The sequence below is a fragment of the Haliotis cracherodii genome, unplaced genomic scaffold (assembly GCF_022045235.1).
Source record: "Haliotis cracherodii isolate W230 unplaced genomic scaffold, xgHalCrac1.p SCAF_3, whole genome shotgun sequence".
NCBI classification, from domain to species: domain Eukaryota; kingdom Metazoa; phylum Mollusca; class Gastropoda; order Lepetellida; family Haliotidae; genus Haliotis; species Haliotis cracherodii.
This window is the reverse complement of record NW_027266286.1, coordinates 2,268,250-2,293,615: the sequence shown is the minus strand read 5'-3', so window position 1 is coordinate 2,293,615 and position 25,366 is coordinate 2,268,250. Positions and strand designations below refer to the sequence as shown.

Genomic DNA, 25,366 nt, shown 5'->3' with positions numbered 1-25,366 from the left:
CCCAGCATGGACAATGTGTGACACGAGGTTCTGGTAAGGACGAGTTGACAGTTCAAGGAACACGAGGCTGGGGAAAATTAACACTCCAGGCAGGTTTGAATATGTCCCTCGATTTTGTGCTACATCATATGTAAAAATGGGTATATTTTGTATAATCAATGTGTACCTAACAATGCAGATTCGTTTTCAGTATCTATACTTCCAAGACTCAAGGATATTTACTTACATAAAAGTTCAGAAAAATGCAATTATTACAAGCTTTTTAAGACAACTATTCCCCCAGAATACTATTTGTTTGATATCAATTTTAGCACAATTTAGATGCAGCTCTAATAGACATAGGATCGAAGTAGCCAGACGTAGAAACAGAGCCAGAGAATTGAGAATGTGTGAGCAATGTGGTTAAATGTGACTGAAGATGAGTTTCACATCTGTTGGTCTGTCCAAAATACGACCATCTAAGACTAAATGTATTGAACTACATTTTTATGTACATCCAACTCAACAAAACTTTATATCGATCATGTCAACAACTGATAAAGATACTCTAAAAGACTATCAATGTTCATTTATCATGCTATGTTAATTAGAATTTGACCTGTTAAACATATCAGCACCCACTCTCGAAAACAGAATTGTACTATGGACCTGAGGCCTTTCAGTATGAAATATAACTTATCCTTATCCCAAAGAGGGCTTCACATCTTCCTCATTTGGGTAATCAATCCTAGATCTCGCCGGCGCCCCATCAACTACCAGTGGTCACACACGACTGTTAATGGACACAATCTTACAATGTTATCATCAGAGGCTGTTCAAAAGATAGTTAATTAAAGTGAAAGAGATATTAGTTGTACTGTAGTGTTATAGAAATACAAGGTGTAAAGGTTATTGATGCAAAAACATGAGGAGAAATAAAATAATTGTGAAAAAACACATTTCTGTAGACAAACCCAAACTATCACAGGTCACAGGAAATAAGTCACTGACTCGTTCAACCGAGAGTCAATATGAGGAAATGTTTTGAAGTCACAGCACGCGTGTGCAACCATGGGCGATGTGAGGGTGTCTGGAACAATACTGGTATTAATGGTATCCTATTGCTCTGGTAAGTAAATTAATGCGCACGAATAACAGATTATTCGTTTTCGGGTATCGGATGATATTTTCTGTAGGTTGAAATGGTTAATTCTTGGATTAGTGAAGATCGGTTTAATCAGAATCTATATCCGCTTCATGTACCCAAACCAGAATACTTGAACCACTTCATTGAGACGCAAAAAACATAATCTAGACAGATATCCTGTAAACGTTATTCCAACCGACATCGAGGCGACTAACGGGATCGGGTGGTCAGGCTCGCTGGCTAGGTTGATGCATGTCATCGATCCAAATTGCGTGGATCGATGGTCATGATGTCAATCACTGGATTGTCTAGTTCACACCGCCGTCATATAGCTGGAATATTGCTGAGTGCGGCGTTAAACATTAAAGCAACCAACCAAGCGACACCCCTAGAGGAAATGAAGCTACCTTTGTTGATGATACATAATCTTACAATACACCCGTATTCGTCAAATTATCGCCTGAAATATACTGACACACTTGCTGAACATAATGTTGGAACCACAACACGTGATTTAGCAACCTAAAAGAAGTAGAGGCACTATTTGAAATTGCAAACGAGCGGGGATTCGACGAAGGTATTTCTGAATAAATATTTATGACAGGTAATCATGGTCTTAGGTAGATTTGATACAAGTGACGGACCAATGGCCGAATCTATAGCTAAATTAGAACATTATTATTCCGATGACTGCATCACAGCGGGGATAAGTATTTATTTTTTCAAAGATTTTCAATCTACTCTACTGTATAAGCATTGTCTCCTACCTGTATATTCGCCTGTGACGCCGAAGACCCGGATTCGATTCCCGACATGGGTACAATGTGTGAAGCAGATTTCTGGTGTTCCCCGCCTTGATATTGCTGGAATATTGCTAAAAGCGGCGTAAAACGATACTCACTCACCCACTCACCTACCATATATACTTGTCATCCATACTCTGTATATCACTTAGAACCAACACCGAAACGTCGCTCTTAATTCTAATAAAGAAGTTGTTCATCCATATATCCTATCCTTACTTTTCAATATGGATTATGTGTTCGGTGGATTATAATGTAATGGTTTATTCATGCTGCAAATGAGCGTTTAGCATATACGGGTGATGTATATTTTGTCATCGATTGGAACTCGCATTCGCATTGGATGGCACAGCCTACCCCAGTAAATCTGCACAAGTGCACTGACGCTTGTCGTGTAGGTTACTCAAATCTGTTTTGTCGGATAATGCCTTATTCTCTTGCGTTAACTATTTATATTTACATTGCTTACATAGATAATGTAAATATCAATATATAAATAAACATTTTTTTGCGAAAATATTATTAAAATAGCATGCATATCCATATAGCATACACCCAGTCTAGCCAAATACATGTCATTTCATTTCGTGAATATACCTGTTTTCGCGGTTCGTGTCAACATGATATAGTGCAAGAAAATACAGTGCAACTTCAAACTGATCTATAAGTCGGCTTTTTACCTTAGATTCTAAACCTTTGTAAAACATTTTTCTCCTGTTCGTAAATTTACAACATAGTATACGCATGTTAGAGGATAAATATGTGTATTAACTTTAAAGTGATTTTAGAATGTTTCGAGCCTGTGTTTTATGCATCACTTGTGATTTGAAATGGATCATGCACATTTTCCGCTATACTTCAGGTTCCATTATTTGTGACAGCATGAATTTGGCAGGAATAAAGGGGAAAGCCACTAACGTTTGTTACAAACAGGGGTGTGAAGAGATTAAGTGTCCCAGAAATGAATCACTGATGGTCAAGAACTTCTTGCAAAGAGCAGGTGTTGTTGAGGACGGGGACGACAGTAGTGCAGACTACAGATCCTGTGCAGGAGCGGTAGGTGATGAACATTATGACATTGGAGGATGTTTATTAAACGCGTCGGTTGGGCTTCAGAAGAGGGCTTATCGGGCCGCGATCACGGAGGTTCTGGAGGAGTGTAGTCAGAAGAGGTACTGTATCCTGGAGAGTGACACGAGTTCCTCTATCCATGACCTGAAGGACCTCCGAGTGGGAAAGGGACATAAACGCCCGTCACATCTGGGGGTTTTGCATCAGTGTGTTAAAGGTAAAATAAATGTGCCTTTTATAGGGACTTATGATTAAGATTTCTAGCACAAGTTTGAACTTTAATCGAGACTGTGTTCCATAAACCACAATATCAATAGTGGATACTGCACGTCACGAAACAAACGTACCGAAACTGCCAGCTGACCAGTCTATTCTAACCATTCAAGTCTTTATGTTGCTCTCTTTTTCATTCCATTCTGTAATCGCGTTGTACAAAGTGATTTGTTTGTGGTATTATGCCACAATTCCAGCTTTACGGTCGGCCCAATATTAAGTCGCCTCGCTCGACAAAGGTTGCTTGGGATCTATTCTAAGCCAGAATCTCCACGTGGCAAGTGTTCAAGGAACATGCTGTACCCGGGGATTTGTCACCGGCAGCTTGAAACCCAACAGTAGTTGTCTTACCATTTATCACAGTGTATAAATTAATATTTAAGAGTTGCATATTTCCGAAGGAGTGTATGCATGAATATATATAATTACATATACATAGTTTCAGATGTGCGCACTTATATTCACATATGCAAATACATTCCTGTATATCATGTTTAAAGCAAAGCATTATCCCTTGTTAAATCAAATTTATGACTCCTCATACAGTGAGTGAGTGAGTTTGGTTTTACGCCGCTTTTAGCAATATTTCAGGAATATCACGGCGGGGGACACATTATACCCATGGCCACATCGGGAATCGAACCCGGGTCTTCGGCGTGACGAGCGAACGCTTTAATCACTAGGCTACCCGACCGCCCCTCTGTATTAAGAACTTATCAATCGGGATATGACTTTTCAGACCAAGTTGCCAGTGTGTTGTTGTGTGACAGCAAGACACAAACAGGCAAGGAGGTCTACATCAGCAGCAACCGACTGAAGATGTCATCTCTGGAAACAAGCACCTGCACCTGTACAGTCAGTGGAGCTGCGAGCCGCGTCACCCTGCTGGACGTCAGACTGGGCAACAGCCACGTGACCACAATGTCCATCAGGGACAAGACACGTACAGTATACAAAATCCACGGGGGCGACCTGGCAGTCCACTTCATGGAGGAGATTACCATCAGCCAATCAGAGTGGAGTTTACAGGTGGATGTTATCCGAGACTATCTCCCTGGCAAGATATGGATGAGACTGGAAGGTAAGTTTTTAATAAGGCACCTTTGATGACAAAACGTGTAATGTTATCATTAAAATTAAACGTCTTCGTCAATTAATTATCTTCCCTTTCTACAGGACACAACGGCTCTGACGTTACAGCCAGTTGTAAGGGTATGTCCTTTGCTATTTCTACTTGGAGGGGCGGTGGGGTAGACTAGTGGTTAAACCCGGGTTTGATTCCCGACATGGGTACAATGTGTGAAGCCCATTTCTGGTGTCCCCCGCCGTGATATTGCTTAATGGTGGCTTAATGCAATTCTCACTCACTCACTATTTCTTTTTGTCAATATATGCTCGCTCACTCATTCAGCATAATTATTCACCAAATTAAGCTAACATTATTTGAAAGTTAGATTGACATCAACGAAAAAACGAAACGTTATTAGTATCAACGTACATTGCTAAGGAAATGAAACATAATCTATCATGTATGTATAAAGTATGGTAATTTACTTACCACGAGCTGATGGGTTAAAATGCGATTGTTTAATAAAATATATACTCTATGGTCTATTGGAGAGGCTCAATTTTATTTATTCCAAATTCACCAAGTTATTCTTCTTCCATATCTGATTAAAACAGGTGAACCGCATCAAGCGAAAGTGATACTGAAAGGAGGCACCTCTTTCTCAACCATAATAAATAGGGAGATTCTAATAATGATATTAGCTGTTGTAAGTTGCAAGCAGCTGAATTGAGGTTCCTAGACCATTCAGAGCATGTTGTTTTTGGAGAGGAAACAAAATGTGAATCAAAATATATTGTGTATGTATTTCAATGTGTATCGAGCATGGTTCCATGAATACATTCTTCTGACATCTTATTTATTTTCTTTCGAATGAGAAAACGTCAATTGGATAGAAACACATAGTTTAAAACTTGAGTTGGTCAAACTGGACGCCTTTGTCCTACATTGTTTTTGGCATTGATCTATATGCCCCGATATCATTTTTCAAAAAAATGTTTCAGAATCAGAGACTCGTGACACACATGGGGCGCCACAATCTTCGTCAGGTGAAGAGTGTTTGAATTATTAAGAACATAGTGCTATTGTATTTATCACTACATCTGTGGCATGTGGTTAATATCTACATAGTTTACAAGTACATCATAAACGCATCTCGGCGGGAAGGGGAGGCTGGGATGAGCATAGATTGATGATTACTCTGAGGCATCGTAACTATTAATGTCACCTTGTGTCTTGTGACAGTTCAGTAATCCACTGATAGTCGTTTTAAAAACATCCTCCTCATTATGACTCCAGGTCAACACTGCAGTCATTATAGTAAATGGGTTATTTTCTGTGAACTGCATCATGTTGGGGTCTTATGCTCGAAGCTGTGACTTCAGTTGTTGGTTTGTTGTTTAACCTGCACTCAGCAATATTCTAGCTATATGACAAGTATGGTCGCCTTTTACAGCAAACATGGGTTGCTGAAGACCAAGTCCACCCCGGATCTTTACGGGTCTAATCTGTCCCCAGGCACTCCGACGTCAGAATATTCTGTTTTGTCCTGGATAACATATTTCCATTGTTTCCTTTTCATTGCAGGTGAACGTCACACCCAGATTGTGTTTGTGTGTGTTGGCTTTGTGACAGGGTTTGTCTCTGTTGGTTTCATCATGGCTATTTGTGTTAAAAGGTAAATAATAAGGACACGGGCTTGAACTAGTATTTGTCATAATGTATGCAACTTGTGAGACATATCAATAAAAGCAGCAAATACAACAATATTATCCATTCATTCTGACTGAGTATTTTCGTGTTTCAGGAGGTCAGGACAGGCGGGCTCCACGACTAACGAAGAAGGCGATAAGGGCGTGGTCTACTACTCTCAACCGGATGAGTCACGTGTCAAGCAGCCAATCGGATCACCAGAAGGAGATGCTGCTGAACCTCACTACCACATGCCGGATGACCCACGTGACCAGGGAGCAGCAGGATGCAATGATTATTACCTGGTGCCTGTTCACCGACAGACACGATAAACCAGTCTTGCCAGCCTTGCTGAAATAGTGTCAATGCTTCGTCTTGTTTTGTTTACTGCACTATTATTAAGGAGACAGTGTTTTTACATACCATTTTGCATATTCTATTGTCGATATCGTTGGTGACCACACCTGAGTCCGGGCTTAACCCACTGAGATACCTACTGTAGTTTAAAATGGACAACACGGCCTCAGGCGGATTGAACAGACACCGATCCGACCAGTCATGGCTGTATGATGCTGAGCGCCAGGCAGGGTAACAGGGGTGACGGGGACAGGGGATCGAACCACCGACCTTCCACTCTAGGGACCATTTTTTATTGTGCATGGTGCTTGTAGACTATGTTATGTTTGGGAAAGGATTATGGAAAGGGTTTTATTTTTTTTAGTTATTGTAAACACCTTGTAATGGCATTGAACAGTGCATAAACATCGAGGTCTGAATTTTAAACAAAGGACGTAGGGTCACAAAATACAAGATTGGAGCTGGTCTACCATATTTTATTACAGGAACCCTTGATGTAAGCACAGTTAATTCAAGGACAATTGACAGGACATGATTATTCACTGATAAATTGATTTTTGATTATAACCAACTTGTAAAAAAACCTGTCACCATGCCTTGCCTGCAATAAAATCTGCCTCCTACAACGTGTTTGTCCATATGTGTATAAACTAGAAAAGAGCCTTATGTTTGTAATTTGTAATTAACATTTGCATCCATTTCACTTATAGATCATATGCTAAGCACAATATGATGAAATGTATTATAGATAAATGGGATTTTCGAGGTAGACCTTATCTCTACTAGGCACAAAAGACTTGGGTAGAATCTCAAGTTCTTCTGTACCTTACTCAGCTATACAATTTCTACCTATAATCAAAATGGAAGAACCTATGGGTACAGTTTAATTACACCTGTCCCTTTCTCCATTTACGATGCAGAGGAAACAATCCTTGTTATGAAAACTTTACTTTGCTCAGTCTGTCAACCTGTGGGCGGTAAATGCCTCGACAGACGCAAAACATGCATTCGAGAGTTGCGTCCCTGAGTCGTGCCAGGATCCGATAATGGAATGTTCGAATCCCTCATACGCCCTGATTGTAGTCCTCTGTTTGACACTAATTTACCTGTGGTGGTGGGTTTCATCTGAGTTCTAAACATTGGACACAGTTCTGCAGTCGTAGACAAACCAGTGACTGACATTAAGAGAGACGCCCAAACCCTTCGGGAAGCGAAGCTTATGCATGCAATCAGCCGAGGCCAGCCACCTGTCATGACTGCTTAGCTAATGAGCTATCCTTGAAACTGAAACCGGCTGCATATGACTCACGAGCGAGAAAGCAATGTGCCCTCTCGGCCACCATAGTCACGATCACAATTGATAGGAAAATATGAACTCAAATGATTCGCGTACAGCCATGGAGACTGTCAGCATGTTTGGATTATTGGTGTTACTGGCGAATTCCTGTCTCTGTAAGTAGATGTCTACATTGTTGCATCCTATAGAACTAACTCCTAGAATCCTTTAGATCATAATATCATTATTCGCTGGGACAAGTGAAGATCCGGGTTGGGATAGGTCTTCAGCAACCAATGCTTTGTAAGAGGCGACTCCCATAAGTTGCCAATTGCGTAGATCGATTCTAATGATGTCAGTCCCTGGATTGTCTGGTTCAGACTCGATTATTTACAGATCGCCGCCATATAGCTGGAATATTTCTGGGTGCGGCGATGAACAACACACACACAAACAAACTTAACATTATTTGTATGAGTAGTGCTGTTGAATATAATTTCTGATTTCTTTGATTGTCTATATCCTACTTCCATTTCGATGTTGACTGACTGATGATACACATAAACTACACGCATGCTCTTTGAAATTGTTTTTGATGGTAATATATTAGTTTGTTTGGACAACCAACAAGGAATAAACTGTAGAGGAGGGTGGTAAGTTGAGTCAAATTATCAACGGTGCTGTATTAACCTCCGAAACTCAAATGCGAAGGATGCAGTGATACTATAGAAATGACTGCTTTACTCTGGTCCTTCAATACCATGAATCATTTGAAACATGTCACTTTTCTTTATTGTAATTTATAGTTTAATTGATACATTGTTGACTTCATGTTAGTAATCACTGAGACATAACTGAAATAATTTTTAAAGCAGTTTTAATTCTAATGTTAACTGACTCATTAAACAATCCGTATATAACAACCTCCTTAAAAAGTAAATAACACGTCCCACTTTAAATCTGGAAACCCAAAAGTCCAGAAACTCTACGGTCTTTTCCCAGTTTCGGTCAAAGGTATTTACAAAAATAAGCATGCCGTTTTCATGGGAACATACTAACGAAGAAAACATGAAAAAAAAAGTTTAAAAACTCAATATTTACACCATTGATTGGCCCATGGGCGAGAATATTTTCCTTTACACAAAACTCATGTTTTTGTTTTGCAAATACTTAACTTGTATTCCATCAAGTATCATACACAAAATTTAACTCATTTTAACTTAATTCAACGATTTTATAGCGATACTGAAATATTTCGCCCATGGGCGAGAAAAAGGCTTGGCCCATGGGCAAGAATATTTTCCATTACACAAAACTCATGTGTTTGTTTCGCAAATATATTTGCATGCATTCCTTCACATATCATGACACAAAATTTAACTCATTTGAACTTAATTCATCGATTTTATAGCGATATTGAAATATTTCGCCCATGGGCGAGAAAAAGGTTTCCTTTGCTCAACAGTTTTAGTTTCGCAAATACATAAAGGGATTCTAAGCATGACACATGATTCAACTCATTTTAACTTAATTCAGCTAATTTTTGGCGTTATTAAAATATTTCGCCCATGTTTTCGTCAGTCCCTTTAAAGAATTAAGTTATTGTTTACAAAGTATATTGTTTCATGTGAAACACACTTTGTATGATATCATTACATTACTATTTACAATTTTAGCCATTAACTCTTTTCAAAGGAAAATTGGTAATATCACTTGTACAGATCTGTTTAAGGTTTTTGACTCTATGGTCACCCCCATCTTAACCTATGGCTCTGAAATTTGGGGTACTTGCTACTGTAAAAAAATCGAATCTGTCCAAATCGCCTCTTGTAAGCATTATTTGAAAGGAAACAAATCAACCTGCTCAAATATGGGGAATGTGGGAATGTTGGAGGTTTCCTTTACAACTCACTTACATGACTAAAGTAATTAAATATTGGTGCAGGCTCTTACATCTTCAACCCCACAGATTACCTTCCCAAAGCTATTTAATGCTTAAATCTTTAGATGATGTTGGGCGGGTAACTTGGGCGACTAAAGTTAGAAATATTTTATTCCAATTTGGGTTTGGTTTTGTATGGCTCAATCAAGAGGTGGGTGACTCCAAAGCTTTTATTCTCCATTTTAAGCAAAGGCTCAAAGATAATTTACAGCAATTCTGAAATGCTGTAAACTCTTCTCCAAAATGTGATCTTTATAAGCATTTTAAATCCATGTTAAATGTTGAAAGGTACTTGTCATGTCCACTCCCTACCCATTTAAGAATTGTTTTTACTAAATTCAAATGTTTAAATTTTAAAATAGCTTTAGAAACCGGCAGATATAGTAAAACAGAGCGTTCACTCAGATTCTGTAACTATTGTAGTAGTAAGGGAGTTAATGTCATTGAGGATGAATTCCATGTAGTCTTTAACTGTAATTTATATTCTGCCCTAAGACAAAAATACCTTGTTAATCTTCCTATGCCTACTCATTACAGTAAATCTCTCAAAACGTTTTGACAGTTTATCATACAAATTCATGCGCGTGTACACCAATTCATTGGCGTTATTTTTCAACGAATTAAAGTTTAGTTTGTTTCTTTTTCACTTCCCATTTTATGTCTCGTTAATACATCACACTGGGAAATTAAGTGACAATAGATATGCAATATACAGGTACACGTGCGCGTATTTAATGGGAAAAAAACCCGATTCGTCTTACATTGCATAACGTTTAGCTGAATATCTCACATTCTAACGAAATCTCGAAATAATTATTTCATTATATGCGGTGCAATGTTAACAGGGAATTGAAAGGGCAAATACCTAGCCTGTAAATGTATTTTTTGTGTGTGTGGATACATGTATTACATATTTTCGTTGATATGTGGATATATCAACATTAAAGACAAAAAAAGTTTATTAAAGATGAATTAGTGCCTTGATATATTCAACGAGATGTGTATCATCGTTTAATGGGTCATTCAATAAAAGTATGTTTGGAGGAGATATCAAAGGTGCCGCCCAACATACACAGTGTCGTCCGGTGAACTACCACCCCATCCTGTCCGTAAGAGTTCTGTAATCGGTACACAAATATATTTGATGCGGTGTCAGTGTGTAAGCAGTTTGAATTACGTCCGCCACTGGCCACAGATGTAATCCTCAAAGTATACTAGAAACAATCAACAAGGTCAATGCCGTACTAATTACCTAGTGACGCACGTAACAACGACTGTCAATCTGTCTCCTACAGCTACCATACCATCATCCCTGTCACAACTGGCATATCAACGGCTTATTCAAAATGTTAATTGTAGAAACGTCGTTGAGAGACTAACGTATGTCGTATACAGTCCTCATATTTGATTAAAAAAATAGTAAATACGTCAACTGGGAATTCAACTGGATGTTACCTTCCTTATATCAGCTTACAGCACTGTTTGTGAAAATATGTACTAGACATAAGATTTATAGACTAATAAAATCAATAGTAAGACCGTATAGGCATAAAGCCGAATTAAATATGTCTTGGTATCATCTCTTGTGAATTAGATGATGGTAATGACCTGAAATGTTTTAACGTTAGATTAGGAAGGAGAGACATTAAAGTGTTTTATAATACTTGGGAACATGAGCAATAAGATGTAGCAACATAAACATGCATGGAATGGAATAGGGAAAATGGTGAAAACAAATTGAAAAGGATTTTAATACAAAACTATTGAATTAAATAACTTGCCTGAACACAAGGTGTACCCAAACTTGTTTGACAGTTATTCGTGTGTTGTAGACTGTCGAATGGGACTCATGTGTGTACGTAGGGTACACATATCTATTGCAGGTTTTAGTACTCATACACTTTCTCTTTTTGTGTTGATGTGATTTCTATTTTCGTACATGATATGATTTCTTTTTTTATCTTTGGCTGCTCTGTTTATATATGTTGGAGTAGTTGTCTGTCCCTCATAAATTGACATTGCTGCCTCGGTATTGCATCTCTTGACTACAGGAGATCTACAACATGTAGCGGATCTAACTGTAATTCTTGTTTTAACCAAGCCCGTGTTTGACATTCCAGTAACTGGATTGAGGTTGATTGCAAGATATGCATACCACGTCATAGTGATTGTTGTGAAAGTTTTGTTTGTTTGTTAGTTGTTTAACGCCGCACTTAGCAATATTTCAGCTATATGACGGCAGGCTGTAAATAATCGAGTCTGGACCAGACAAGCCAGTGTTTGACATCATGTGCATCGATCCACGCAATTGGGATACGATGACATGCATCAACCAAGTCAGCGAACCTGACCACCCGATCCTGTAGTCGCCTCTTACGACAAGCGTTGTCGCCCTTTTACGCCAAGAATGGGTTGTTGAAGATCTGTTCTAACCCAGAACTTCACGGGTCCATTGACGCAGGGATTTGCGTAAAGTCATTCCGACAGCATACAATGTCTAGACAATGTCTCCTTAAAGTAATATAGTACGGTACTTAGAGTACATGTGAGATTATACCCAGGTTAGGGAGGTGTTTAATATATATAACGTGTTATTATTCTACCTAACAATGTATTTAATGTAAAACAAACTCAACGGTCGAAAGGTTTCATTGAAAAAACTACCCCTGGTCTTGCCTAATAAATCAACTGCAACCCGACACAGATCAAACGCAACTTACAAACACAATCATAATCTGGTTAATCTCTATCACTCAGTATGACAGTATTGGGCAGCTCAGTAATTAGGAGGTAAGACCAGGCAGGTACACTGGTCACACTTGACTGGTCTGTCTGATGATTAGGTCGTCTGACAATTGGGAGTGAAGCATAGCGGGATTGTTGCTCCTTTTACAGGACCGATAAGTTTTATGACCACGGGCCTCGGCACAAGCGTGGTGCTGGAAGACATGTTATACATACACATCCCATATGGTGACTGTTTTTCGCTATTGATATTCTAAATTCATTCATTATACCACAACATTTAAGTACTCCTTGAAACTTTACAATCACTTCAACATGTACAATAGATTAAACGAGAACAAATGATATATTGCAGATTATTAAGTCATTGTCTCTTTTATCAGCCGCTACGTTTGTATCGTTTGCATTGTACTAAGAAATATTTTGTCTGTCCTTTTGCAGATTTAGCCCCAGAATGTGCTCATTCGAATTAGGAACGAAAATAATTGCTTATCATGAGTATATATGATACAGTTAAAAGTTACTTTTACACTGTAGATGTATTCTCTTTAATGTCGTATACGACCTTTTCGAGCGAGTTATATGATCCAGGTTAATTGGAACGAAGTCCAGAAAGGATTATAAAGTTTTGCATTTGGTAATGTGTAGGTTTGTTAAATATGATTTTTTTTTAATTCCTTTTATTCAAAATGTAAAAAGATAATTATGCCCTGAAAAATAGAGCTGACTTGATGAGAGATATGGCGTTAGCCACCTGAGATTGTCTGGTGGACCCGGTTTAACCTTACTGTGCCCTCCCCCTCGTTGTTGTTGTCGTTGTTATAAGGGATTGGGAGCTACAGCTCATTGCATTTTTGGTTAGTCTGTCTCACTAAAGTGGACATATGCAGGTGAACTCTGTTCAATTAGTATATGAAATCCCCCAAAATGTGAACTCCAGACAATAATAACCTGAGAGTATATCCACGTGCGTCTGTCTTTCCCCTCGTTCACCTGAAATTCAGTGACAATGTTGTTGAACAGTTGAATCTGATGGACGTATTGTGCATAACCTGTTTGACACTTTTGGTTCCAGGACCACTAACACTGGGAAGAGTGGCACTCTGAGCTGAAAAAAAGTTTGGTCCTAACCGCCCCCACATCTACAAGTTTGTAAGCTTTTTGACATCTTGAGGAAGAAATAAACAGTCCCATGATGAAACCTTTCTTAAAATTCAGGCCGGTGGCAGGCTGCCAACAAAAAGAAGAAAATATCGCAACCTCGACACAAGTGTGCTCAGTCAAACAATGAACTTACGACCGGCAGAAAACAACTTCAGTTGAGTATGCCGATGCTGTATCTCAACCGTGTTGGCCTGAAAAATTAAACATGTTAATTAAACCCATAATTGTATAATTCTTTTTAATAGAAACCGTATCTTAGTTTGTTCTTGCACTGTGTCATATCATGTATTTCATCTGTATATGTGTATATGTATCAATGACTACACTTTTACTGCATATTCTGCAACAGACAATAATTAACCACCTTATTATTGTCTTTCCATTTACCATGGCTGACTGCACTAATACCCCTTTAACAGTGGACACCGATTTCAGTATACATGTAGGCTTTTTGTTTAAAAAGGAATATGCAGGAAATTATATGTAACAATTAACTGTGTACTAATTACATGTTTGAATGTTATCAGTTTTGCGTTCTGAGATACAGTGATGTAAGCATCTTCTAAAATTAACAATACATGTAAATAATAAAATACAGAACTCTCTGCCGGAATGTTTCGTGGAAATCATTCGATCAAGTATAAATGACTGCGTGACAAGACAAATCAACTATTTATACCCGATAAAAGAAACTGGCTTATTCTAGGAACAGTGCTATATCAGGACATTTGAAATTTCTAACCAAGCAGATACATTAGAGACAGTGACTAGACTACATTTACGTAATCCGTATCAATCAAATGTGTAAAATAACTGTCGGAGACCTACCAAATTTACCAAGATTTATTATTACTTTATTTATTACAATGCAAATACTTTAGTGTTACATTTTTCAGAGGAGAGGGCATACACACAAGTATTTTGCTTCCGTGTGTGAATGCAGGAAATACTTGGCATCTCAGTTCTCAGTTTTATACCGGTTGTATATCTGAATTTGTATATAGAACCATGCGTACAGCATAACAATTACTTGCTAGTCGTCAGTCTACAACGCACATAACACGGTCAAACAATTTTGGGCACCGCTTTTGCAAGTTATTTTTTACAATAATGTTTTATTAAAATCTATTTCAATTTGTTTTCACCATTTTCCCTATTCCATTCCATGCATGTTTATGTTGCTACATATTTTTGCTCATGTTCCCAAGTATTATAAAACACTTTTATGTCTCTCCTTCGTATATATTGAAACCGTGTCGTTTTATAGATATTTGGGTATTGTGTTCACGCCCAAACTTGTTTGGACTAAGGCACTAAATACTTTTGCTGCACAGAGTAACAAGGCCATTATGACATTATATAGATATCAAAAGAAAGTTGGTAATATACCCTGTCAAGATTTATTTAAGATATTTGATGCTATGATTGTACCTATTGTCTGTTACGGCGCAGAAATATGGGGCATCTAATATTGTAAAATTATTGAAGATGTACAGAACAAAATGTGTAAATGGTTTCTAAATACAGGTAAAACAAACAAACAATGCAATGGTTTTAGGAGAGTGCGGAAGAGCCCCTCTCCAACTTGTGTATACCACAAGGGCCATCAAGTATTGGTGCAGGCTACTGCGTTTGGACGAGCGCAGACTGCCTCGAGAATGTTATTTAATGCTCAAATCACTGGACCATTCTGGTCGCACCACATGGGCTACTCACATTAAGAATATTTTGTTTAAATTAGGTTTTGGATATGTATGGTTAACACAAGATGTTGGCAATGTGAAGGTATTTATTCATCTTTTTAAGCAAAGATTATTTGATAACCTTCAACAATCATGGTGTAGTTCTATCAATAGTATATCTGATACCTTTTATTATAAACATTTTAAATCCCCGTTGAATGTAGAAAAATATCTTACGCTCCCCATACTAGTACATCTGAGAATATGTATGACTCGTTTCAGATGTAGCAAGTTTAAACTTGCAATTGACTTGGGGAGATACACAAATGTTGCATACACTGAACGATTATGTAAATATTGTATAGAAAATGGTATATCTTTTATTGAAGATGAATTTCATGTTTTACTTGTATGTGAGCGTTATTCAGCCCTAAGAAATATGTATCTTAAACAGTATATCAAGTTTCAAACTGTAACATCTTTTACTGAAATTAACTTTGATGTTGTATATTACACATGTTTATATCTATATATAGTCCAACGGCTAAGAGAAACTTAAATCAACTACTTCCTTGGCATGCGTAGTTCATGCAATCAACCATTGTCTGTATTATGGGCCTATGGCCTTCTTACTGAATAAACTGTCTGTCTGTCTGTCTGACATTTCAGGTCATTACCATCATCTAATACACAAGAGATGATACCAAGACATATTTAATTCGGTTTTATGGTCTTTGCGGTCTTACTATTGATTTTATTAGTCTATAGATCTTATGTCTAGTACATATTTTCACAAACAGGGCTGTTAGCTGATATAAGGAAGGTAACATTCAGTTGAATTCCCAGTTGACGTATTTACTATTTTTTTAATCAAATATGAGGACTGTATACGACATACGTTAGTCTCTCAACGACATTTCTACAATCAATATTTTGAATAAGCCGTTGATATGCCAGTTGTGACAGGGATGATGGTATGGTAGCTGTAGGAGACAGATTGACAGTCGTTGTTACGTGCGTCACTAGGTAATTAGTACGGCATTGACCTTGTTGATTGTTACTAGTATACTTTGAGGATTACCTCTGTGGCCAGTGGCGTACGTAATTCAAACTGCTTACACACTGACACCGCATCAAATATATTTGTGTACCGATTACAGAACTCTTACGGACAGGATGGGGTGGTAGTTCACTGGACGACACTGTGTATATTGGGCGGCACCTTTGATATCTCCTCCAAACATACTTCTATTGAATGACCCATTAAACGATGATACACATCTCGTTGAATATATCAAGGCACTAATTCATCTTTAATAAACATTTTTTTGTCTTTATGGTTAATATATCCACATATCAACGAAAATATGTAATGCATGTATCCACAAAAAAAATACATATACAGGCTAGGTATTTGCCCACAGCAACACCTGCATAACTGTTTATTCATGCGGGTTGTGGTAGATCGTAATTGACCGAGAGCAGGTATTGTAGAATCACCTGTAAATAATGCCGACACTGTAATTAGATACAACGTACTAATGAGAATATGAGAATTATCATCAGAAGGCTGTTTTTTCTGAACAGTTACCATTTTCATACCAAAAGAGACAATGCATTTAAAAGATGCTTTAGTCTCATAATATTCACTCAATCGCCTGTAAACATCGCACCGCATATAATGAAATAATTATTTCGAGATTTCGTTAGAATGTGAGATATTCAGCTAGACGTTATGCAATAAAAGACGAATCGGTTTTCCCCCCATTAATACGCGCACGTGTACCTGCATATTGTATATCTATTGTCACTTAATTTCCCAGTGTGATGTATTAACGAGACATAACATGGGAAGTGGAAAAGAAACAAACTAAACTTTAATTCGTTGAAAAATAACGCCAATGAATTGGTGTACACGCGCATGAATTTGTATGATAAACTGTCAAATAATGCTTACAAGAGGCGATTTGGACAGATTCGATTTTTTTACAGTAGCAAGTACCCCAAATTTCAGAGCCATAGGTTAAGATGGGGGTGACCATAGAGTCAAAAACCTTAAACAGATCTGTACAAGTGATATTACCAATTTTCCTTTGAAAAGAGTTAATGGCTAAAATTGTAAATAGTAATGTAATGATATCATACAAAGTGTGTTTCACATGAAACAATATACTTTGTAAACAATAACTTAATTCTTTAAAGGGACTGACGAAAACATGGGCGAAATATTTTAATAACGCCAAAAATTAGCTGAATTAAGTTAAAATGAGTTGAATCATGTGTCATGCTTAGAATCCCTTTATGTATTTGCGAAACTAAAACTGTTGAGCAAAGGAAAATATGCTCGCCCATTGGCCAAACCTTTTTCTCGCCCATGGGCGAAATATTTCACTATCGCTATAAAATCGATGAATTAAGTTAAAATGAGTTAAATTTTGTGTCATGATACATGAAGGAATGCATGCAAATGTATTTGCGAAACAAACACATAAGTTTTGTGTAATGGAAAATACTCTTGCCCATGGGCCAAGCCTTTTTCTCGCCCATGGGCGAACTATTTCAATATCGCTATAAAATCGTTAAATTAAGTTAAAATGAGTTAAATTTTGTGTCATGATACTTGATGGAATACAAGTTAAGTATTTGCAAAACAAAAACATGAGTTTTGAGTAAAGGAAAATATTCTCGCCCATGGGCATGCCCATGAGCAGGCCCATTGGCCAATCTTCGCCTAGGGCAGGCCTATGGGCGAGATGGTGTAAATATTGAGTTTTTTAACTTTGTTTTTCATTTTTTGTTCCTTACTATGTTCCCATGAAAACAGCATGCTTATTTTTGTAAATACCTTTGACCGAGACTGGGAAAAGACCGTAGAGTTTCTGGACTTTTGGGTTTCCAGGATTTAAATGGGACGTACTAAATTCAGTTCGTGTAGTAATGTTAAATATATTGTTATGTGTTCACTATGTCACATCATTTAAATCTGGAATTAAATCGGAAAAAGTGACTTTGCTTCATGTGAGTGAGTGGGTGGATGGGTGAGTGAGTGAGTGAGTAAAAGTGAGTGAGTGAGTGGGATTTACGGACAGTATTCCAGTTACATGAAGGCTGTCATCTTAATGTGGGAGGAGAGCCTGAAGTGATGCAGGTCTTAGGTGTGGCACTTTGTTGAAACCCATGAACACGAGTATGGTGCTGGCAAACCTAGGAACACAATTTGGGCAAATCCACAGTCAAAGAGGTTTCTGACGTGCCAAGGGACTAAACTCTGCACAACCAATTGCAGCACCCTACACGACTGAGACACCCATGCCCCTGCTTCATATAAAGTGGTGTAAATGTTATGTTACTGAAAATATACAAAATCATATATTGATATTCTTCTGATCAATGGGAGCACGGGTGGCCCCTGAGGCCTGACCCCTGAGGCGACGCGATTCGCTATGCAGAGTTGCGTCCCTTGGGCACCCCAGAAACCTATGATTGTGGGTTCGAATCCTCGTTCGCCCCGATTATGTTTCTAGGTTTGTCAGCACCATACCCGTGCTCGTGGGTTTCACCGAAGTGGTAAACGTCTGCGACATGCATCATTTCGGGCTTTCCTCCCACATTAAGCTGACACGCCGTGATATATCTTGAATACTGTCAAAAGCGGCGTTAAACTCAACTCCATCACTCACTCTGATCAATGTTATATCATAAAATGTCATTGACAAAACCCAGGTGACAATATCGGGTAAGACACCAATTGCGTTGATGCAGGCGGGGCAGCGGCGAACCACTGAATACACCAGATGATAGAACACAGTCTAGGGGTTGTTGTTTCAAATGACGACCAATGTTTGTCCCAAATGAACTAGTTTTGCCAACTGTTTCTGGTCCTGTCGTAGACGTCGAACTATCTCACTCCAGTCATGTTGTACACAGGGGGAGAGGTCTGGTGTCCTATGCCGTCATTGCACTTCTACTCCCAAACTAACGCCGTTGAGTAACACAAGCGTAACTAAAACGTTCTCCAGGTCGCATTTGAATTAATATAGGCATTATCCAATTTATAATTTATATTTAGCAATTGTACCATTGTCTTCGATAACAAAAAGTACTTTCCTCACTTTCTAATCTTGCCTTATTCTCTTGCATTTTCTCAAAAGTCAAGTAAAATGAAAAAGCTGATTGCAATTTTGTTGCGAATATCAGTTTTCCTAGCCACTTTAAGTCAATTATAGAGAGATAAAATATCATAACGTTCGCAGGAAGTATTTAACTGTCCATGTCAAATGGCTGAAATCAGTTACCCTGCCTGACGCTCGGTATAAAGGATTTAAAACAAGGACTGGCCGTCTCTGTGTCTGAGTTGGGTATTCATGATAATTGCGGCATGGTATCTCATGTGGGCTATAGCTAGCACTGTAAAATCGGCATACGTCTTGACTAGTACAAGCAGCCACGAACGCACGGACGCACGCACATGCACGTCGCTATATAAGTGCTACAATCTTGAACGCGACGCTGAACCCCTTTTCGCCTCCTTCAAGGCTGAAGACGTCAGAGGCTGCATCACAGTACCTACGCCATCTGAACATTGACTATAGAGCCGGCCGCGTTGAGACCCTGACACCGAATGGGGCAAAAAATCAAGGAGGTCAAAGTAACTGAGGGCTATAGAATAAAGGTTGGTTTGGTTTGGTTTGTTGTTTAACGCCGCACTCAGCAATATTCCAGCTATATGACGGCGGTCTGTAAATAATCGAGTCTGGACCAGACAATCCACTGATTAATATCATAAGCATCGATCTACGCAATTGGGATCGATGACATGCGTCAACCAAGTCAGCGTTCCTGACCACCCGATCCCGTTAGTCGCCTTTTACGACAAGCATAGTCACCTTTTACAGCAAGCATGGGTTGCTGAAGACCTATTTTACTCCGGAATCTTCACGGGTCTAGAATTAAGGACTGAATGTAGAAACAAGACTGGATGGGACCCCTCGGATGGGTCGGGTAATTTCTTCAGAGCTCTAGTGGTGGGAAGGATCTCCCGGACACTGACCGAGAACAATCCCAGGTACGATCTAATCTCAGGGGCATGGCGAGGTAAATGTCGGTTTCCTGAATACGGTAAAACGGAACCACGGAGGATAAAGAGTGCTGAAATCTGCATCAATGTCAACAACACCAGGCAACTGGGACACCCCCGTGTGGTGATCATTAAATGCATAGAGGTGAAGTAGACACGGGAAGGCTTGTCACCCATCTTGTCAAGAGCCATCATCTTGCCCACTTCACGGGTGGCCCGAACATGAAGATTCCCCAGCAGAGTTCGAATGGCAGAGACACCGTGTAGTCTGAGCGCTCTGACAGCCAGGGGACACTTCACTTCAGCTGTATTGTAGGCACCACCGCAAAGAGGGACACTTACACTGGACGATGAAAACCTCGATAGATGCAGAAAACATAGGGGCTTTTTAGAAGTAATTACCTGCCAAAGATGAGCTATGGGAGATAAATTACTCTAAGGTAATATACTCAGAATGGTCAAAACTGATCGGCATTATATAGTTACTCACAGATTTGTTTGGAACGAAAGCTGTAACTGAATACATATTACTTGAATGAAGTTTTGAATGAAGCTTTAAATAAAATTGTATTCACTGACAATGCATATTCCGTTAGTGGAACATAAACCACTTAAATCATGCCAATTTTAGTAAAGATTCCTTCCATTATCCATTTGAGATTCAAAAATTTGATATTCTGAAGGGGTTGGGGTTGGGGTGTTACTTTGTCGCAAAAAAATGCTCCATATTGTTGGTAAAATATAGAAATTGTCTGCCAATGTAAAACTGTTGCAAATGTGTTTGGAAAAACATATTTTGGCTCATAGCTTTATATATAAATGATATCTGGTTTTGCAGCAATAGCTGAAAAAATACCTGGTCTCCAAAAAAAATCCCAGACCTCCTACCAGAATATCTTCAGATTTTCTTGATGAAGTGTTGAATAAAGTTTCAAACAAGATTATTTTCATCGACGATGCATATTTTATTAACATATTTGATGAATGTTAAAGAGAAATATCAGACACTGAATTCATGATCAATAACTGGAAATGTTCATTTTCTCTATTTCTGGGGGAGTTTCTTGTCAGAGACAGAATTTATCTTCTGTCACTGCTTCAAGGTATACATTTTTGTCCTCTGAAAGGTGCCTAATACTTGTTTTGGTCAGCCGTATTTGTCATTAACTTTCTTTATTTCTACACAATGAAAACTTCGTGACTCTCTTATTGCCAATGCGACGTTGAATATATACTCATTCTTCACTTAGATTCCCTGCTTCTGAATTCAAACTACTAATCAATTATCTTTGTGAAATAAGCTCATGCACTTTTTTCCGTTATACTTCAGGTTCCTTCATTTGTGACAAAGTGGATGTGGCAAACATAGATGGGACAGCTAATAACGTTTGTTACAATCAGGGGAGTGAAGAGATCAAGTGTCCCAGAAATGAATCAGTGTTGGTCAAACACTTCTTGCAAAGAGTACATGTAAGGAAGGACGGTGACGACGGATCCTGTTATGGAAATTTCGATGATGAATTTTATGACTTTGGGGAATGTTTGTTAAACGCGTCGGATGTGTATCAGAAGAGGGCTTATCAGGCAGCGATCACGGAGGTTCTGGAGGAGTGTAGTCAGAAGAGGTACTGTATCTTGGAGAGTGACACGAGTTCCTCTCTCCATGGTCTGAAGGACCTCCGAGTGGGAAAGAGAAAGAAGCGCCCGTCACATCTGATAATAATACATCAGTGTGTTAAAGGTAAATTACAGCCTGCCATTTTCAGAGGCATATAGTGAAGATTTTTAACTTTACGCGTTCCACGTTTGTTTTAGTTTGTGCCGTGTAACCACAGGTTGCTGGGGATCTATTCTAAGTCGGAATTTCCAAGTGGCAAGTTTGTAAGGAACATGCTGTACACGGGGATTTGTCACTGGCAGCTGGAAACCCTACTGCAGTTGTCTTACCATTTATCACAATGTATAAATTAATATTTAAGCGTTGTATATATCCGAAGGAGTGTATGCATGAATATATATAATTACATATACATAGTTTCAGATATGCGTACTTATATTCACGAATGCAAATACATTCCTGTATATCATGTTTAAAGCAAAGCATCATCTCTTGTTAAATCAAATTTATGACTCCTCATACAGTGAGTGAGTGAGGTGTTACGCCGCTTTTAGCAATATTCCAGCAATATCACGGCGGGGGGACAGATTGTACCCATATCGGGAATCGAACCCGGGTCTTCGGCGTGACGAGCGAACGCTTTAACCACTAGACTACCTGACCACCCCTCCTCATGAAGAACTTATCAATCTTGATATGACTTTTCAGAGCAAGATGCCAGTGTCATGTTGTGTGACAGAAAGACCGAAACAGGCAAGGAGGTCTACATCAGCAGCAACCGACTGAAGATGTCATCTCTGGAAACAAGCACCTCCACCTGTACAGTCAGTGGAGCTGCGAGTCGCGTCACCCTTGTTGACGTCAGACTGGGCAACAGCAACGTGACCACACTGTCCATCACGGACAAAACACGTACAGTGTACACAATCCATGGTGGCGACCTGGCAGTCCACTTCATGAAGGAGATTACCATCAGCCAATCAGAGTGGAGTTTACAGGTGGATTTTATCCGTGACTATCTCCCTGACAAGATATGGATGAGAGTGGAAGGTAATTTTTGAATAAGGCACCTTTGATGACAGAACGTGTAATTTTAGAATTAAAGTTAAACGTCTGCGTTAATTAATTATCTTCCTTTTCTACAGGACACAACGGCTCTGACGTTACAGTTACATGTAATGTGGGTATGTCCTTTGCTATTTCTACTTGGAGACTATTTAGACTAGTACTTAAACCCAGGTTCGATTCCCGACATGGGTACCATATGTGAAGCCCATTTCTGGTGTCCCCCGCGATGATATTGCGTAATAGTGGCGTAATGCCATACTCACTCACTCACTTACTCACTATTTCTACTTGTCTATATATGCTCGCTCACTCATTCAGCATAATTATTCACAAAATTGAGCTTGCATTATTTGAAAGTTAGATTGACACCAACGAAAAAACGAAATGTTATTAGTATCAACGTACAGTGCTAAGGAAATGAAAAATAATCTATCACGTATGTATAAGGTATGGTAACTTACTTACCACGAACTGATGGGGTGAGAATGCGATTGTTATACTCTATGGTCTGTTGGCGAGACTCAATTTTATTTATTCCAAATTTACCAAGTTATTCTTCTTCCATATCTGAAAGCACCTCTTTCTCAACCATAATAAATAGGGGGATTCCAATAAAATATATTAGCTGTTGTAAGTTGCAAGCAGCGGAGTTGAGGTTCCTAGACCAATCAGGGCATGTTGTATTTGGAGAGGAAACAAAATGTGAGTCAAAATATATTGTTATGTATTACAATGTTTATCGGGCATGGTTAAATGAATACATTCTTCTGACATCTTATTTCCTTTTTTTCGAATGATAAAACGTCAATTGAAAAGAAAAACATAGTTTAAAACTTCCTACATTGTTATTGCATTGATCTACATGCCCCCATATCATTTTTAAAAAATTGTTTCAGAATCAGAGACACGTGACACACATGTGGCGCCACGATCTTCGTCAGGTGAAGAGTGTTTGAATTATTAAGAAATTAGTGCTATTGGAGGCTGGGATGAGCATAGATTGATGATTACTCTAAGGCATCGTGTCTCGTAATGTGTCTTGTGTCTTGTGGCAGTAATCCACTGATGGTCGTTTTAAAAAACAAACACCCTCCTAATTATGACTCCAGGTCAAAACTGCAGCCATACTCGATGATTCCAGTAAATGGGTTATTTTCTGTGAACTGCATCTTGTTGGGGTCTTACGCGCGAAGTTGTGACTTCATTTGTTGGTTTGTTGTCTAACACCGCACTCAGCAATATTCTAGCTATATGACAAGCATAGTCGCCTTTTTACGGCAAACATGGGTTGCTGAAGACCAATTCTACCCCGCATCTTTACGGGTCTAATCTGTCCCCAGGCACCTCGACGTCAGGATATTCTGTTTTGTCCTGGATAACATATTTCCATTGTTTCCTTTTCATTGCAGGTGAACGTCACTTTCAGATTGTGTTTGTGTGTGTTGGCTTTGTCACAGGGTTTGTCTCTGTTGGTTTCATCATGGCTATTTGTGTTAAAAGGTAAATAATAAGAACAAGGACTAGTATTTGTCATAATGTATACATCTTTTGAGACATATCAACAAAAGCAGAAACAACAATATTATCCATTCATTCTGACTGAGCATTATCGTGTTTCAGAAGGTCAGGACAGGCGGGCTCCACGTCTAACGAAGGAGGCGATAAGGGCGTGGTCTACTACTCTCAACCGGATGAGTCACGTGTCCAGCAGCCAATCGGATCACCAGAAGGAGATGCTGCTGAACCTCACTACAACATGCCGGATGACCCACGTGACCAGGGAGCAGCAGGATGCAATTACTACCTGGTTCCTGTTCACCGACAGACACGATAAACCAGCCTTGCCAGCCTTGCTGAAATAGTGTCAATGCTTCGTCTTGCTTTGTTTATTGGACTATTATTAAGGAGACAGTGTTTTTACAGACCATTTTGCATCTTCTACTGTCGATATCGTTGGTGACCACACCTGACATTAACATTGATAGCGTCATCTGATGGAATGTGGAACTCCTCATCCATGTCATTTTTAACGTTTACTTTTTGATATTGTATGGTGATGTCAAATGGGGTTTAACGTCGCGTTCAAGGTTATGTTTACTTCAATTATAGACGTGCATGCTTTGTTTGTTTGTTGTTAAACGCCGAATTCAGCAATATTCCAGCTGTATGACGTCGGTCTGTAAATAATCGAGTATGGACCGGATAATCAAGTGATTGATATCATGAGCATCAATCTGAGCAATCTGGACCGATGACATGCGTCAACCAAGTCAGCGAGCCTGACCACCCAATCCCGTTAGTCGCCTCATACGACAAGCAAAGTCACCTTTTACGACAAGCATGGGTTGGTGGAGACCTATTCTACCCCTGATCTTCACGTGCATGCATGTTTGTGGCTACTTGTCC

General features: G+C 38.9%; 2 protein-coding genes across 2 annotated transcripts; both read left to right on the top strand.

Annotated features, from left to right (window-relative positions):
• Positions 1 to 1,050: 1,050 nt before the first annotated feature.
• On the top strand, positions 1,051 to 6,363 carry LOC139475914 (uncharacterized). Its single transcript, XM_071259130.1, has 7 exons — positions 1,051 to 1,108; positions 2,792 to 3,217; positions 4,013 to 4,354; positions 4,450 to 4,485; positions 5,344 to 5,388; positions 5,927 to 6,017; positions 6,147 to 6,363. Exons 1-7 carry the CDS (start codon positions 1,051 to 1,053, stop codon positions 6,361 to 6,363), a joined length of 1,215 nt encoding a protein of 404 aa, XP_071115231.1.
• Positions 6,364 to 7,248: 885 nt separating this feature from the next.
• On the top strand, positions 7,249 to 24,794 carry LOC139474132 (uncharacterized). Its single transcript, XM_071257008.1, has 7 exons — positions 7,249 to 7,264; positions 21,605 to 22,015; positions 22,601 to 22,942; positions 23,038 to 23,076; positions 23,857 to 23,901; positions 24,370 to 24,460; positions 24,581 to 24,794. Exons 1-7 carry the CDS (start codon positions 7,249 to 7,251, stop codon positions 24,792 to 24,794), a joined length of 1,158 nt encoding a protein of 385 aa, XP_071113109.1.
• Positions 24,795 to 25,366: the final 572 nt, after the last annotated feature.